The 16,518-nt window shown below is 44.8% G+C and overlaps 1 protein-coding gene across 3 annotated transcripts in view; it reads right to left on the bottom strand.

Moving 5' to 3' along the window:
- The window catches only part of PTPN2 (protein tyrosine phosphatase non-receptor type 2), a 127,872-nt gene extending 112,301 nt beyond the window's left edge, over positions 1-15,571 (bottom strand). The window contains exon 1 of one of the 3 annotated variants that reach the window (XM_077492404.1): positions 15,339-15,571. In XM_077492404.1, the coding sequence (XP_077348530.1) occupies positions 15,339-15,395 (57 nt within the window). In that variant the 5' untranslated portion in view covers positions 15,396-15,571. The remainder of the gene's footprint in view (positions 1-15,338) is intronic. The other 2 variants (XM_077492405.1, XM_077492406.1) reach the window with 2 other exon arrangements.
- Positions 15,572-16,518: the final 947 nt, after the last annotated feature.

Raw genomic sequence — 16,518 nt, 5'->3', positions numbered from 1 at the left:
TTTATCCTCTTTTTATTATTAATAAATATTTACAATATTAGTTTACTTTTCTACATGTCAATGTTATTTATATTACACAGGTTAAACTTTGCTGGCAAAAAGCCCCGATCCGGGGACACCATTTTCTTTTCTTTTTTTGTTTATAACATACCAGGGGTGATCAGCGCCCTCTGACCCCAATTTTGGGGGTGTTACCGTTCTCTCTGTCTAGTTCTTTAAACCCGGGTGGTTAAACACCCTTCCCCATTCGGTAACGCAAGAGGTTTTGGGACTTGAGCTCTACTTGGCATATTTGTATTTTGTATAATTCCTTATCGTTGTTTTTCGCTTGTTGATAATATGAATAGCTTCCAGGGTGATGATTGGAACCATCTAATGTCCAGCTATGAGACTGAATTTGAAAACGGTGATCGAGTGGAAACTGAGATCTCCACTCTTTTTGTTAAATTCACCAAAGTGCTAGAGAAGAAGTCGGCATTGTTTTGGCATATAAAATCCTTCGAGAGATACATTGATAATAATATTAACCCCTTAGGACTTCGGGTCCAAATCTTTCCAAATATGGAACATATCGGTAATGAATGTAGGATTGAATGGGAAGAGAATCTAAAAACATGCTCCCAACAAATGATGACCATCTTAATAAGGGAATATAATAGACAAATGGTAACCCTTGATGGGGAGATCAATAATTTGGAAATTGCTCTAAAACCCTTTTCGCATAGTGCACGGTTCTTGGATCTGCGCACCAAATTGAATGAAGGCCTACAGACCTTCAATCGTGATATTTTACGTAAAAAGGAAACCAAATTCTGGAGGGATAAGTCGATCTTCTCTGAAGGTCGGGCCTATAAATGGAATATGAACTTATCCACCCCAAGAGGGAGTTCAATTAAACATACCCACAATAAGGCAATGGGTGCATCACAATCTAACAATGCACCCAGTGGCCATCTGAAATCCACTGCACCAAATAAGGGACGAAGGAAAGCCAAAAGAAACTATAATAAGGATTCACCTGACAAAGAGAAAAAGAAACGTAACACCGGGGGGGAGACCCAGTTAGAATCTAACACCAAACAGGTCCCGATACCGATTTCCACTGGAACCAGACTTGCCAATGAATCCCCTGTTGGGCACGATAATAGACCAGTCACCTGTGATGTGACTAACATATTATGCCCGAAGGGAGATTTGAATGCTATTGAACCTACATCTGAGACAAAATCTAATACTTTAAATGCCATACGGGGGTCTCCCCTTCCCCCGAACAACAGGGGACTGGGCAATCTGGACATGTTTGTCACCAGAATCCCACAAAATTTATGAGTGTAATTAATTTGTCCTCGTATAGCATGACCCCAATAGAGACAAGTGTATTGTCGCGAGGACTTACTTTCTGTCCAGAGGAGGAATATGACATTTTTGAAGTGACAACTGATATCCAACTCTTCGCACGCAGGCTCCTTCTTCAGAGCTTGCATGCGAAGGTGGATGTAGATGTTGAGGACCATGAGATGCCTAAATTAGGCATGAGAGAACTTAGAGCTCTACGAGATCTGACATTGCTCTATGAGGAAAATAACACTCTGGATCTAATTGATCGAGTTGACTTGGAGTCTCTCCTAGGGAGTAATACTGATCAGGTGAAATGTCATTCATCCCTGAAAAAACCATCAGGCTCCTTTCCCCCGTTAAACCTAAATCCATGCATTGAAATCTTTGTCAAACAGGTGCTAAATGATATTTCTAAACTTCGTCGTAAGCACACCTATCCCGCCAATTTAAGCAGTGATGAATACAGAGCTATTCAATCATTGGGGAACAATGTAAATATCACCATCAAACCTTCGGATAAGGGGGGAAACGTGGTGTTGATGGATAACTCCGATTATCTCAACATGTGCCAGGCCATACTGGACAATACGGATTGGTATAAGGTAATCCCAACCAGGGCAATACTTACTTACCATCAACAATTTTATCAATTGATTGATGGTGCATTTCAGACGGGTAGTATCACCAGAGACCAATACTCTTTCATCAACACCAAGTTTCCCATAGAAGCAACCTTTTACTGCCTTCCTAAAATCCACAAGAATCCATCTCGTCCACCCGGGAGACCCATAATTTCCGGTAGGGGGGGGTTAACCGAGAACCTTAGCAAGTTAATCGATTCTTTCCTGCAACCCCTTGTGATGGAGATGCCGTCATTCGTAAAGGATACCATACATCTTTTGCAGATCATTGAGAATATGATATTACCGACCAATGCTTGGTTAGTAGCAATTGATGTAGAAGCCCTCTATAGCTCAATACCCCACATCAAAGGGATTGAAGCCATCTACAACATCTTACAACATAGGGAATTATATGACCAGACCCTGAGTGATTTCATCATACAGGGTTTGGAGTATATCCTGCATCATAATTATTTTGTATTTAACAACTCCCACTACCTCCAGGTGCAGGGCGTGGCCATGGGCACTTGTTGTGCACCGGCCTACGCCAACCTGTACCTGGGGGAGTGGGAGAAATCCCTCCTGTCTGGCGAGAGGTTCGCCGATTTTACGCGCCATATTTGTCTATGGCGGCGATACATCGACGATATTCTCGTCATATGGAAGGGCACGGAGGATCAGCTACTCGAATTCATGACCCTAATCAACGAAAATGAATATAATTTAAAATTCACAATTTCTTATAGTCCTTATTCGATCACCTTTCTGGACATAAAAATTGGGCGTTCTCCTACTAATTCAATTTTCACTACCCTGTATCGTAAGGATACCGCCGGGAACACTATACTCCACGCAGACAGCTTCCATCCAATAAATCTTAAGAAGTCCATACCTTATGGCCAGTACCTGCGGTTGCGCAGGAACTGTTCGGATGATGCCCTTTTTAGGGCCGAAGCTGCCCAACTACAGACAAGACTTTTAGCCCGCGGCTATAGTCGGGTATGTCTGCGCAAAGCGTATAATCGAGCACTGGCCCAATCCCGTAACAATCTTTTACACCCTGGGGCAGCGAAGAACGACCCTGTTAGGCACTTTGCCAGGATCGTTCTTCGTTATTCCAGGCAACATGCCTTGATTCGTCATATTATCCAAAAACATTGGTCTATTCTGAAAGATGACCATAAAATTGGCAAACTAGTGTCGAAACAGCCTCTAATTACCCACAAACGCGCTACTTCGTTTCGCGACAAACTAGTGCAAAGTGAATATAGAGATGAAGCAAGACGAGCAGCGCATTGCTCAGTTTTGGGATCCTTTCCCTGTGGGCACTGCTCTACCTGCAAGTACATTAAACGGGATAAAATCTTTCAACTCCCAAATGGTCGAACATTTCGTCCATCCCACTTCGCCAATTGTCAAACACGTGGGGTTGTGTACCTCATGGAGTGCGAATGTGGGTCGTACTATGTAGGCAAAACCAAGTTGGAACTACATAAAAGGATGGCCAAGCACATTTACCACATGGAGATTGGTAACTTTTATGTACCCCTTGGACGACATGTAGTAACTACACATGACTATAAGATGCCCGCTATTTCCTTTGTAGCTTTAGATCGTATACACATCCCTGTTCGAGGGGGAGATTGGAATAAGACCCTTCTCCAACTCGAACAGGGATGGATCTTTAAGCTCAATGCTACCGTTTCCCCAGGCCTGAATGAAGCCATATCGTTTGCTCCATTTTTAAAGGGTTTCACCTCTGGCAAAACACAGTGACACACTGCGGATTAGCCATGTGTTTTCCATGTCGTCCCTGCAATATACTGTTGTGTCTTTGGTTTTGACTTCCTTGCAGACCTATTCACCTCTTGTTTTTCGTATGTGGGTCCTGTGGGGCACATATGTTTGGCCGGTTGCACTGCATGTATGCATGGCATGCTATACATGCCGCATGCTCATGCACCCCATCTCTCTTTGGAATGGGTGCATTCCACCTGCTCCCGCTCACCTTTTTGGTGTTGATGGGCTGTATGTGCATGTGTATGATGCATTGGTGCAGTATACAACTCCGTGCCCCATGATCACTAGTCTGTCATATTTTTATACACTAACCAGTAGATCTCTCCTTCTGTGTGCCCAGTTTACCTGTAGATTACATGCTTATTATGAAATGTTTTTCATTTATGTTTATTTATTGTTATTCTTTACTTGTGACATGTTGCTATCAAAAAATATACTGTTTTTGGATTTACTATCCCTTATGCTGTACTACGGAGGGTCCGGTTATGTTTTCCCATTTTTCTCCACTAGATGGTGCCATGTGAGGTCATCTCCCATCCTTATCTATGTCGATTGGATGGACCAATGGGGTAGGGCTTCACGACCAGAAGAGGGGAGTGGCAGTGGCGCGTGCTTGCCTCTCCCCATTAAGTCCCGGGGTACGAACGGGTGAGCGCTGCCCGTCCACCCGGGACAATAATTTCTGGTCGGCGGCATTCCGAACGGTATCGGACTGGTGGCCTCACTGCGCACGCGCGTTCCGCGCGTACGACGCGACGCACCCACGTCACGCCGGTGCGACGCTACCGTGTACTCTCCCGCCTTATCAGGAGAGTCATTTCCGGAACGCCGAGGGGACCACATCCGGTCGTTTTCTAGGCGACCAAAAGTGGTTATGGGTTAACAGGTGGAGACTTCTGATTGATCCATCAACCCAACCTGGGCTACTTATATTCCACCCCCTCACACTGCACATCACTTCCTCATCCACAGGAGCACACGCACACTGCTTTCACGCAACTGGGTAAGTCCTTGGGTTCTTTTATTCTATGCTGTTCCACTCATTTTATTGCACTATATATAGTTCTGTCGGCAGGAGTATAAGACTATCTCTTGTCTATTTGCAGACTTAAGACCACTCTGGCCCCATGGAAACATATTAATGTGAAGGGCTGTACTATAAAGGTCACCACTTCCAAGTCACTTTACCACTCATTATTTGAGTGTTTTCTTTTTGGCTCTATTGTCCAATGTGGACCCATTGGAAATTGGCTATAGGTATATATACATTATTTTACTTTTTGCACTACTGTGGTCACGTTGTGATATTCTGAAGCTGCTACACCACTTCACTTTCTTTCCCCATTCACTTTTTTCTTCAGTTACGTTCACTGTTGGTTCATTCTTGTAGTTTTGTTTGGCACGTGTTCGCAGCCACTTCACCTCCCTTTCCGTCTCTGCTTCTTTTCCCTTTTCAATTTTCCACTCTTCCCCCCCCTTTCCCACTTTCGCTGTACATGGTGTCTTGGTTTGGCGTTGGTCTTCTCTTTGGGGTTTTCCTTGGGCATTTGCTTACACCCTAACCGAGTGAAATATTCCACTCTGAAATGGCAGGATTCACTTGACATATGCGTATCCTAGACATGTGTATACTATTGACACTGCATGCGGGCATGTCCTATCTCTCTATACAGAGGTGATAGCTTTCTAAATAGGGCCCCTCTTCATATATACATGTATATGTATATGTATATATATATATATATATATATATATATACCCATGTCTTATATTCTTTCTTTTCCTGTAGGTTGCCCTCTCTCCTAATCCCGCTTACCCATACCCATACCTTCCTCCATTATTATGTTTTGGAGGTGGTAACAGTGATGTGATCCCTTGTAAGCTTTTTTACCCCTTTGGATCCATTTTCCTTGCTCTTTCCCCCTTTGTCCGGGCAGAGCCAGCCACTTTTTCCATCTGTATAAGGTCGGCACATCTATGAACACTATGGGAGAATGTACGGAACCCTGTCCGGTCCTTTGAAAGAGGATTTCTTTTGTGATCAATATAGGTATTTATTGTTACAATATGTATCGCTTGATTGTTAACTGTGTAATCTTACAATGTTTTGATATATACTCTGTCTACAACAGATTATTTTTAGTACAACACAGTGCATCATGTATTGTGATATATATTTATGCTTGTCTTTTCTCTATTCTTTCATAAATAGATAGTAACCTTCTGAAGAAGACCCCTGGGAGGGTTGAAACGCGTAAAGGGTTTTTACTATCTACACGCATATATCTCTTACTGTACTGATACTATGTTTCAAGCATCACAATTCTATGTATATGTGTATTTCTGTTCATACATGTAATACTATACATTTTTACCTAATTTGTGGAGCTCAGTCCTTGACTACTGCGTGACCCATTTTATCCTCTTTTTATTATTAATAAATATTTACAATATTAGTTTACTTTTCTACATGTCAATGTTATTTATATTACACAGGTTAAACTTTGCTGGCAAAAAGCCCCGATCCGGGGACACCATTTTCTTTTCTTTTTTTGTTTATAACATACCAGGGGTGATCAGCGCCCTCTGACCCCAATTTTGGGGGTGTTACCGTTCTCTCTGTCTAGTTCATTAACTAACAAAATGACTAATCCTTTGGAAAATAACAGGGATCTGCTTTAAATACATACAGTACTTACTACTTTGTTTTATCCAATTTCATTTTCTTGTTCACTGGAAATCTTTAGTTGTCAGTATAAGATCACAGGTACCACTATTTATAATGTGTAGCATCTTTGCCAAACACAACTAGATTAGCAATACAATGATGATGTGACAGAGCCTGGGAAAGCTTTTGTTCCTGCCAACTATTTCTCATTAAGGCATTACTATTACAAAGGAACTACCAAAGCAAGCGATCACATACCCTTGATGACTAATTTAATTCACACAGGCTATGTTATTGTTTATGAGCAGGACGCTGAAGAGCCTGCAAAGGATTAGAAGAAATTATAGGTTTCCTGGCATGGAGTATCAAGTAATGTATCAAGTAATTACAAGAGGGTTTTTTTTAGCCTCTTAAACGGTAGACACCCTTACAGAGCTGCATCGGTAAATAGCATCAAACATGAAAGATTTCTGAATATCACCAGTGTATTATGACTTTTAAACCAATATATATCATCTGACTTGATTACAGTAACATGCATACAACATAAGTAGTTAAAGAGTATGTTAACTCAAAATTCCATATCCCTGGTATGTGACTACTATACCATGTATGAACAAGTATCCTATTCTCTTTGTATTGCTTCCTTTGTTTGAAATCCCTGGTGTTTCTGCCAGTCCATCTGCTCTCTTATTAAAAACTGACCACGCTAGGCTCTCCTCCACCCTACCGCACCAACCAGCTTAACTGTAGGGTTGATCTACTAAAAGCGGAGTGCAAAATCTGGTACAACTCTATATAAAAACAAGCACTTTTTTATGTCAAAGCTTAAAGTGGTTGTAAACCCTTACAAACCACTTTGACCTACAGGTAAGCCTAGATTAAGGCTTACCTGTAGGTCCAAGCAATATCTCCTAAACCTATATGGTTTAGGAGATATTTGCCCGAAAACAGGCACCGCTGTCTACGGCGCATGCGCCGTAGACAGCGGCGCGCAGGCGCACTGAGCGCAGCATTCTCAGCGACGGAGCTGCCGCGCGCGTCGGCTCCCGTGCGCATGCGCAGGAGTGACGTCATCGCGGCTTCGCCGAATGACAGCGGCAGAGCTGCGAGACCCCACGAACAAGATGGATGCGGCGGACTACAGGGGACAGCGGTGACTTCGCTGGCTCCTGTGTCAGGTAAGTGACACATAATGGGCTACTATGCGATGCATAGGAGTCCATTATGCTTTGCCTTTGCAGGGAATGAAAAAAACTCATCAGGGTTTACTTCCTCTTTAACCGAACAAACTGAAGTTAGAAGCGGATTGGCTCATATGCACAGCTGCCCTAAATGTTGCACTTTCCAATTCTAGTCAATCCCAGGATGTCGTGTTAGGCTGGATTCAAACCTATGCAGTTTTAGTGCTTTTTGCATTTTGCAGATTTGCACTACAAAACGTGTTCCATAGGAAACCATGTTAAATGGACTGCAGTGCAAATCTGCAAAATGAAAAAAAAAAGCACTAAAACTGCATAGGTGTGAATCCAGCCTTAAAGCGGGAGTCCGCCGGGAGTTCCGCCGTTTTTTTTTTTTTTTTTAAAGCCAGCAGCTACAAATACTGCAGCTGCTGACTTTTAAAATAGTGACACTTACCCGCCCAGCGCGCCCCCGATGTCGGCACCCGAAGCCGATCTCTCGATCGTCTCTCGGGTGCTGCCGCCGCCATCTTGGGTATGGGAATCAGGAAGTGGAGCCTTTCGGCTTCATTTCCCGGTTCCCTACTGATGCGCGAGTCGGGCTGCGCAATAAGGATGATCCCCGCTGTCTCTGGGATCCGTGTGTTTCCCAGCAGGCAGCGGGGGACTTTCGGAAAGGGGTGTACCTTCTGCAGAATCTACGCCGGAAGTGGGTGCAGATACCTGTACAGGTATCTGCACCCCCCTCCCCCCTGAAAAGGTGCCAATTGTGGTGCCGGGGGGGATTCCAATGAGCGGAAGGTCCACTTTAGGGTGGACCTTCGCTTTAAAGCAGACCATATCACAGCACAGCATTAGTGGGAATGAGCCCTTAGTGATGTTGTACAGGGGTGACATGCTCATAAGAAAAATACAGGTATATATTTTGGTTGTATGTAGGGCTGAAACAACTAATCGATTATGAAATCAATTACTATTTTCAAAACCGATTAATCGGCCAGTAATATAATGGGGTAAAAAAAAAAAAAAAAAAATAAATTAACCCTTTATAGTAGAAAAGTATCATCACTACTGTAAATATTACTTTCACTGTTCTACAATAAAAACATTAACCCCTTCCCGTAGTGATTATCTGCTTTTTTTTTGTACTATAAAGGGCTAATGTTAGTCTTTTTAATCCCATTACGTTACTAAACATCTTAGCCCTGGTTCACATCTAATCTAAAAAACGCACAGCAAAAACTAATCGACTATGAAAATAATCATTAGTTGCAGCCGTAGTTGTATGTAAAATACAAATTTTTTGAGGAACGCACTAATGCAATAAATGGATCTTTTATATTTGTTCAGTATTTTCCACTTTGTATTATTTACCATTTTACAATTTAAAAACTTCCTAAAGAATGTATAAATAAAAAGTCACCTCATTTCTGAACGTTAAACAGAACGGCCTTTGTGTTTGAACTGTCACAAGTCATTCATCTGTAACAAGGAACTATGGCGGCATGGCCATCTCAAACCCTTTGTAAAATGGCACTGATCTGGCTCAAAGATGACAATAACTTCTTATACAGCACCATTCGATTTGTTAATATGGCAATGATCTGGATGAACAAAGACTGCTTTGAATAGACAACTGCAATGCAACATGGTAAATATTCTGCTTCACAGCTTTCATGGGATTACTATAAAGCACATGAATCCATTTACTCCTTATAGCATGGAAACCCCCTCACCTGAAAGCAAAGAACAATCAGCAGACAAGTACAGTTCTTGCGCTGGGAAATATATATTATATGCTTCAAAGCTTTCCAAGTCACCAATCCAGAACAGGTTGTAAATAACGTCTGACTTTGGTTGCAAAACGCTTCCAGATCAGTAACAAAGTATTAAAGCCACATAAGTACACAAGAAAGCCATCAATTGCAGGCAAGCTATTTGTCTAACTTGAGGCTTCCGTTATAGATATGGAACTTTTAACTATTTAGGCCCCTTTCACACATGCGGACAGTATTGCCGTATTTCATCCATCCATTCCTATGGGATAGCAGGTGTCAATGGATGAACATCCGCTGACACCTGATATCATCCGTCTCCGCTATGGTTCCGATTCTGCAGACTGAGGAAAATCCCATTTTTCTATCCGTCTGCAGAGCGGATCGGATGAATACGGACAGGCGGCCCATGTTCATCCGATCCTCCCATAGAGGAGAACAGAGATCACAGTGTGCAGAGACCACCCTGTCATCCTCTTGATCTCTGCTGAGCTGAGAAGTATTTTTTCCCCAAAAAAAATGCATTTGAAAGACTGCTGCACATATACAGTGTTACATAAAATATTACAACAACCACCATTTTATTCTCTAGGGTGTCTACTAAAAAATGTAGGTCAATATATATATATATATATATATATATATATATATATATATATATAGTGTTTGGGGGTTCCAAGTAATTTTCTAACAAAAAAAAAAAAATTTATAACTTGAAACCAACAAATGTCAGAAAAGGGTTTATTGTTTAAAGTGGTTCTCCACCCTAAAGTGGAAGTTCCGCTCATGTGATCCCACCCCCCTCCGATGCCACAATCGGAACCTTTCAGGGGGGAGGGGGTGCAGTTATGCACCCACTTCCGGGACAGACCGCCGCAGATGGCCCCCCCCCCCCGTTGTGTTCTGGGAAACACACAGTTCCCAGGACACAACGGCAACCAGCAGAGACGCGCAGTGCGACTCGCGCATGCGCAGTAGGGAACCGGGCAGTGAAGCCGCAACGCTTCACTTCCCGATTCCCTGACAGAGGATGGCGGCGGGGCAGCAGAGAGATGAGCGATCGATCGTCATCTGCCGACATCGCTGGACCCTGGGACAGGTAAGTGTCAATTTATTAAAAGTCAGTAGCTGCAATATTTGTAGCTGCTGGCTTTTAATATTTTTTTTTTAAAGGTGCAGAACCGCTTTAACCTTTCCTCACTTACACACAAAGTCTATTCCATTGACAAATTGTTACAATGTTTATACTTAAGTTCAACTGATAAAGAATGTTTTGATTCTTGGCAGACTGCCCAGTTTTTCTCTTCCTTTCTTTTGAAGGCTGTGGGCAGAGATAATTCTTTGCATAGAAAGAATTGTGAAACACTTTAATCAAGATTGGGATAATGATTCTTGATGATTAATTGTGCAGCTCTATGTGATGTGGACACCTTGTTGGCTGTCCAGTGGCATGGTTCTCTTATGATCCACAAGTGTGTAGTAGAGTCCTGCAAGTCCTGTCTAGGTTAACACATTTCCCAGGCTCCTCTCGTAAACCTTTAGAGATTGGATTCTTTATCCAGCTAGGATTTTACACCCAACACATTTGGCAATTTAGGATCACCTGGAACTCAGACACTGCTATAGAGTCTGGGGGAACAGACAAGTCATGTCTGACAGATTTAAGGTTGGTGGAAGTTAGGCCCCTTTCACACTGGGGCGGGAGCAGCGTCGGCAGTAAAGCGGCGCTATTTTTATCGCCGTTTTAGCGGCGGTATGCGGGCGCTAGCGGGGCAGTTTTAATCCCAGCTGCAGCGGCGCTTTGCCAGTGCTATAACTGCGCTGCCACATTGATTTCAATGATTAGGAGCGGTTTAGGAGCAGTGAATACACCGCTCCAAAGATGCGGCTAGCAGGACTTTTTTCACCGTCCTGCCAGCGCACCGCTCCAGTGTGAAAGCCCTCCGGCTTTCACACTGGAGTGAAAGGGGCTGTTTTTTTTCAGGCGCCTGAAAACCGCCTCGGTGTGAAAGGTGTCTTAGGACTTAAAATGTGTGTAGTTGGTGTCAGGACATGACTAGAATATTGTTTTGGAGTTTTGGCCCGGTTTATTTTGTGGAAAAATGTAAAGCGCCTGTAAGGCCCTTTTCGCACAGGCAGCCCGACCTGGTCCGCCTGTAGAGTGTTTTTTTTTATTTATTTTTTTAAGGCAGATCTGATCGGACCATTCATTGCCCTCTACAGAGCAGTGAATGTAAACGGACATGTATTCATTTACACCCATCGACATCTGATCTTATCTGTTAAATACAGATAAATGGAATGGATTCCCTATCTGTCTGGCAGACTGAATGACCCTCGGATGTAAAACGGACAGTCAGTCCATTCCCAACTGACCGCTCATAGAGGAAAGCAGGCTGTGTCAGTGTTTGCTCTGCATAGGAGAAGTGGACAAGGGCTTGTCATCCTCCTGCTCGGCAGGGATCAGAGAAAGAGCCCTAACAGGAGTTGTAGTGACAAACAGTGCGATTTACATCACTGGACTGGTATCTGTGCATGAAAGTGTTTTCACCCCAGGGAGCTTTGTTTTGCATTTAAATCTTAACGGTAGGATGATGTTTAATTTTCTAAAGCACAGGGCATAACAGTTGCTGCTTTTTTATTTTTATTTATTTATTTTTTTTTTTTATGAAATAACAGTTCCAGGGTATCCCATATCACAGTTGAGCTCCTCCAGCAACTTCCTTTCTACCTGCACATTATTGCTCTGGAATGGCTCCTTATAGTGAAAATGGTGAACCATGCCTGCGTAACGTGTGTCTGCACAACCGCTTGCAATCTCAACCAGGGGTGCATGTGACAGGATGACAAGGCAAGAGCACTAACAGGACACAGTAGTCACCCCATAACATTAAGTGCCTGAACAAGAAGCTTCATGGCTTCATGGATAGTCTTTTACTAAAAGCTGCAGATTTAATAAGATTAAAGACAGCATTTATAATTATATTAAGCGATTAGGGCTGTCGGAGGATTCCTGTGGCAAGATCACAGGCATGCGAAAACAGCTACAGCCAGAAAGTCTGTACCATCCAATGACAGGCTGACAGGAAACAAGGCTATCCATCTGCACATCCAGAGGTTATCTGCAGTCAGGAACAGAGGACCAGTCCTGCTGGACACAAATTGTCTGCATCTAAGGCCAATCACCTTTTTAAATGCAGATAAAAACACTCAATGTGCAGATACATTCAAACAGCAGCAGATAGCTGTTGCTCCTGTCATTGTGCAGACTGAGTGGCTGCAGCTATTCTCACACACCTGCGATTCCAACAGCAGGAACCTGCTGATGGCCCTAATTACAGGTGTGAATGAGCCCCAATATAGGAGATTGTGTTCAGATCTACATTATTAATATTAGTCAGGATTTGTATGTCACCAACAATTTATGCAGTACTTTACAAAGTAAAAAGCCCATACAGCTACAATCCAATAAAATACAATACAGAAGGATACTGAAGGGCCCACTTGTTAGAGCTCGCACTGCAGTGAAATATATAATTTTTTTTATTAATTGGGTTTAGCTCTAGATTACACTGGGGTCCCTTATGATTTCAGGGATAGGGTTTTTTATCTAGATTACGCAGGAGATTTCAGCGATTGTGTTCAGCTCTAGATTATGCTGCAGTCCTCTTGGCTTTCAGTGATCCGGGGCTAGATCATGCCAGGGTCCCCAGCAATCAAGGGTTGAAATCTAGCTTATGCCAGGGTCCCCAGAGATCGGGGGGTTTGAGATCTAGCTTATGCCAGGGTCCCCAGAGATCGGGGGGTTTGAGATCTAGCTTATGCCAGGGTCCCCAGAGATCGGGGGGGGGGGGGTTTGAGATCTAGCTTATGCCAGGGTCCCCAGAGATCGGGGGGGGGGGTTTGAGATCTAGCTTATGCCAGGGTCCCCAGAGATCGGGGGGGGGGTTTGAGATCTAGCTTATGCCAGGGTCCCCAGAGATCGGGGGGGGGGTTTGAGATCTAGCTTATGCCAGGGTCCCCAGAGATCGGGGGGGGGGGGGTTTGAGATCTAGCTTATGCCAGGGTCCCCAGAGATCGGGGGGGGGGGTTTGAGATCTAGCTTATGCCAGGGTCCCCAGAGATCGGGGGGTTTGAGATCTAGCTTATGCCAGGGTCCCCAGAGATCGGGGGGGGGTTTGAGATCTAGCTTATGCCAGGGTCCCCAGAGATCGGGGGGGTTTGAGATCTAGCTTATGCCAGGGTCCCCAGAGATCGGGGGGGTTTGAGATCTAGCTTATGCCAGGGTCCCCAGAGATCGGGGGGGTTTGAGATCTAGCTTATGCCAGGGTCCCCAGAGATCGGGGGGGTTTGAGATCTAGCTTATGCCAGGGTCCCCAGAGATCGGGGGGGTTTGAGATCTAGCTTATGCCAGGGTCCCCAGAGATCGGGGGGGTTTGAGATCTAGCTTATGCCAGGGTCCCCAGAGATCGGGGGGTTTGAGATCTAGCTTATGCCAGGGTCCCCAGAGATCGGGGGGGTTTGAGATCTAGCTTATGCCAGGGTCCCCAGAGATCGGGGGGTTTGAGATCTAGCTTATGCCAGGGTCCCCAGAGATCGGGGGGTTTGAGATCTAGCTTATGCCAGGGTCCCCAGAGATCGGGGGGGTTGAGATCTAGCTTATGCCAGGGTCCCCAGAGATCGGGGGGTTTGAGATCTAGCTTATGCCAGGGTCCCCAGAGATCGGGGGGTTTGAGATCTAGCTTATGCCAGGGTCCCCAGAGATCGGGGGGTTTGAGATCTAGCTTATGCCAGGGTCCCCAGAGATCGGGGGGTTGAGATCTAGCTTATGTCAGGGTCCCCAGAGATCAGGGGGGTTGAGATCTAGCTTATGTCAGGGTCCCCAGAGATCGGGGGGGGGGTTGAGATCTAGCTTATGTCAGGGTCCCAAGAGATCGGGGGGGGTTGAGATCTAGCTTATGTCAGGGTCCCCAGAGATCGGGGGGGGGGGGTTGAGAGCTAGCTTATGCCAGGGTGCCCAAAGATCAGGGGGGTTGAGATCTATCTTATGCCAGGGTCCCCAGAGATCAGGGGGTTTGAGATCTAGATTATGCCAGGGTCCCCAGAGATCGGGGGGGGGTTGAGATCTAGCTTATGTCAGGGTCCCCAAAGATCGGGGGGGTTGAGATCTAGCTTATGCCAGGGTGCCCAAAGATCGGGGGGCGTTGAGATCTAGCTTATGCCAGGGTCCCCAGAGATCGGGGGGGGTTGAGATCTAGCTTATGCCAGGGTCCCCAGAGATCGGGGGGGGTTGAGATCTAGCTTATGCCAGGGTCCCCAGAGATCGGGGGGTTTGAGATCTAGATTATGCCAGGGTCCCCAGAGATCGGGGGGTTTGAGATCTAGATTATGCCAGTGTCCCTAGCGATCATGGGTTGAGATGTAGATTACACTAGGGTCCCTAGCGATCGGGGGGGTTGCTATGTAGATTATGCCAGGGCCCCCAGCGATGGGAGAGGGGGGGGTAAAATCTAGCTTATGCCAGGGTCCCCAGCGATGGGGGGGGGGGGGGGTCCCTGGCATCAGTCCCTTCTGATTTCAGCGACTGAGTGTTAAATCTAGATTATGCCAGGGTACATTCTTGTTTCAGTGATAGCATACAGATGTGGATTTTGCTGGAATCCTGTGTACAGTGTGACTACTCCACCCAACATCACAATTTATGTCATGGTATGGTTTGTCTAACCCAGAAACCAATCACCAGTAATTATTAGGTATCTTTAATGGGCCCGACAAGGAAACGCACTTCCCTGGAATAGTTGAGCCCATAACAAGTTGTCACAATGATCTCTCAGCCTTGATATTGGACATGATTAAACATGAATAATGAGATGAAGAGTGACAGGGCTGGCCTGCCTTGTACAAGGAGAGCTGAGGACACACACTGCCAGTAATGTACACAGTCCATACTCACTCCATAAAGCGGACTCCAGCGGTTCTCCTCGTCTATGCTCTTGAACTCGTTCTCCATGTCGCCAATGTCCGCCTTCTCTCTAAAGAACTCCGCTCTCACAGCTCTACGCTCGGCCGCATCGCTCCCCGGGCACTCTTGGCACACCGCAGCGCTGTTTACGAGAAGAGAAGAGGAAACCAGCTCCGGCCCTGATCTGCGACAGCAACAGAAGCACCGGCCTCCCAAACCACACCCTCTTCCGGTTAGTGACACGCCCACCTCTCCGCATTATTCGCTCAACCTGCCTTTGGCAACCGGCACTGTAGCCGAGCAGCCAATAAACAGCGAGCTGTGACAGATAGTCCTAACCCATTGTTGTTGCTCCTCCCATTTGGAGATCCCCAATAGTACGTGAATAAGGACTAAAGTAAGGGCAGCGGTACAGGGGGGCCATGGTTGATGTGGGCATGTTAGGTTCTGCTGCTGACTGATGTTGAATTGGTGGATTTAGGAGGACCAAAGTGGTAGTGAGCGCAGAAAGATGCCTAGACCTAGGCATTTAGATTGGCCAGGTTTGTTTGACATCCAATCATTAGTCATCAATGTGTTCTTGTCAAACTTTTATAATAAAGCCTAGTACACACGATCAGAAAATCATACGAAAAATACTGCTTTTTAAGTGATCATATCATAATTGTTAGTACAGAGCTTTTGAGGGATGATCACAACAAGTTTTGTGTGAAATTATCCAATGGGACGAACATTTTTCTCCATAGCTCCCAGCTGTCCCTGATTTCAAGGGACTGTCCCTGATTTGGAGCAATGTCCCTCTGCCCCTCATTCCCTCTCAGTTGTCCATCATTTTGGTCTGATCTATATAGTTGTATATAAAATTCACTTTATCTTTTAAAAAGTGTTTCGCACTGCTAAAGCTTTCATCTAATTTCTAACTTTCTGCATATGTACATTTTAAAAGCCAATATAAAGGAATAGAAGGGGTAAAAAAAAATCCCTTGTGGGTTTAATTAACCTTTTTTTTTTGGTTAATTCTCCTTTAAGGGGGTGTGGCAGGGGGCGTGTCCTAGTATTTGCCAGTAGGTGTCCCTCTTTCCCATCTCAAAATGTTGGGAGGTATGCAGATCAAACGATTTTCATGTAATCAGTACAGTTTTCAGCAGAAAATACAATACGTCACATCACT

This window comes from Lithobates pipiens, unplaced genomic scaffold (genome assembly GCF_037356315.1).
Source record: "Lithobates pipiens isolate NorthernLeopardFrog02 unplaced genomic scaffold, aLitPip1_a1.2 Scaffold_19, whole genome shotgun sequence".
In the NCBI taxonomy this organism is placed as follows: Eukaryota; Metazoa; Chordata; class Amphibia; order Anura; family Ranidae; genus Lithobates; species Lithobates pipiens.
This window is presented reverse-complemented; position numbering and strand designations above follow the sequence as displayed.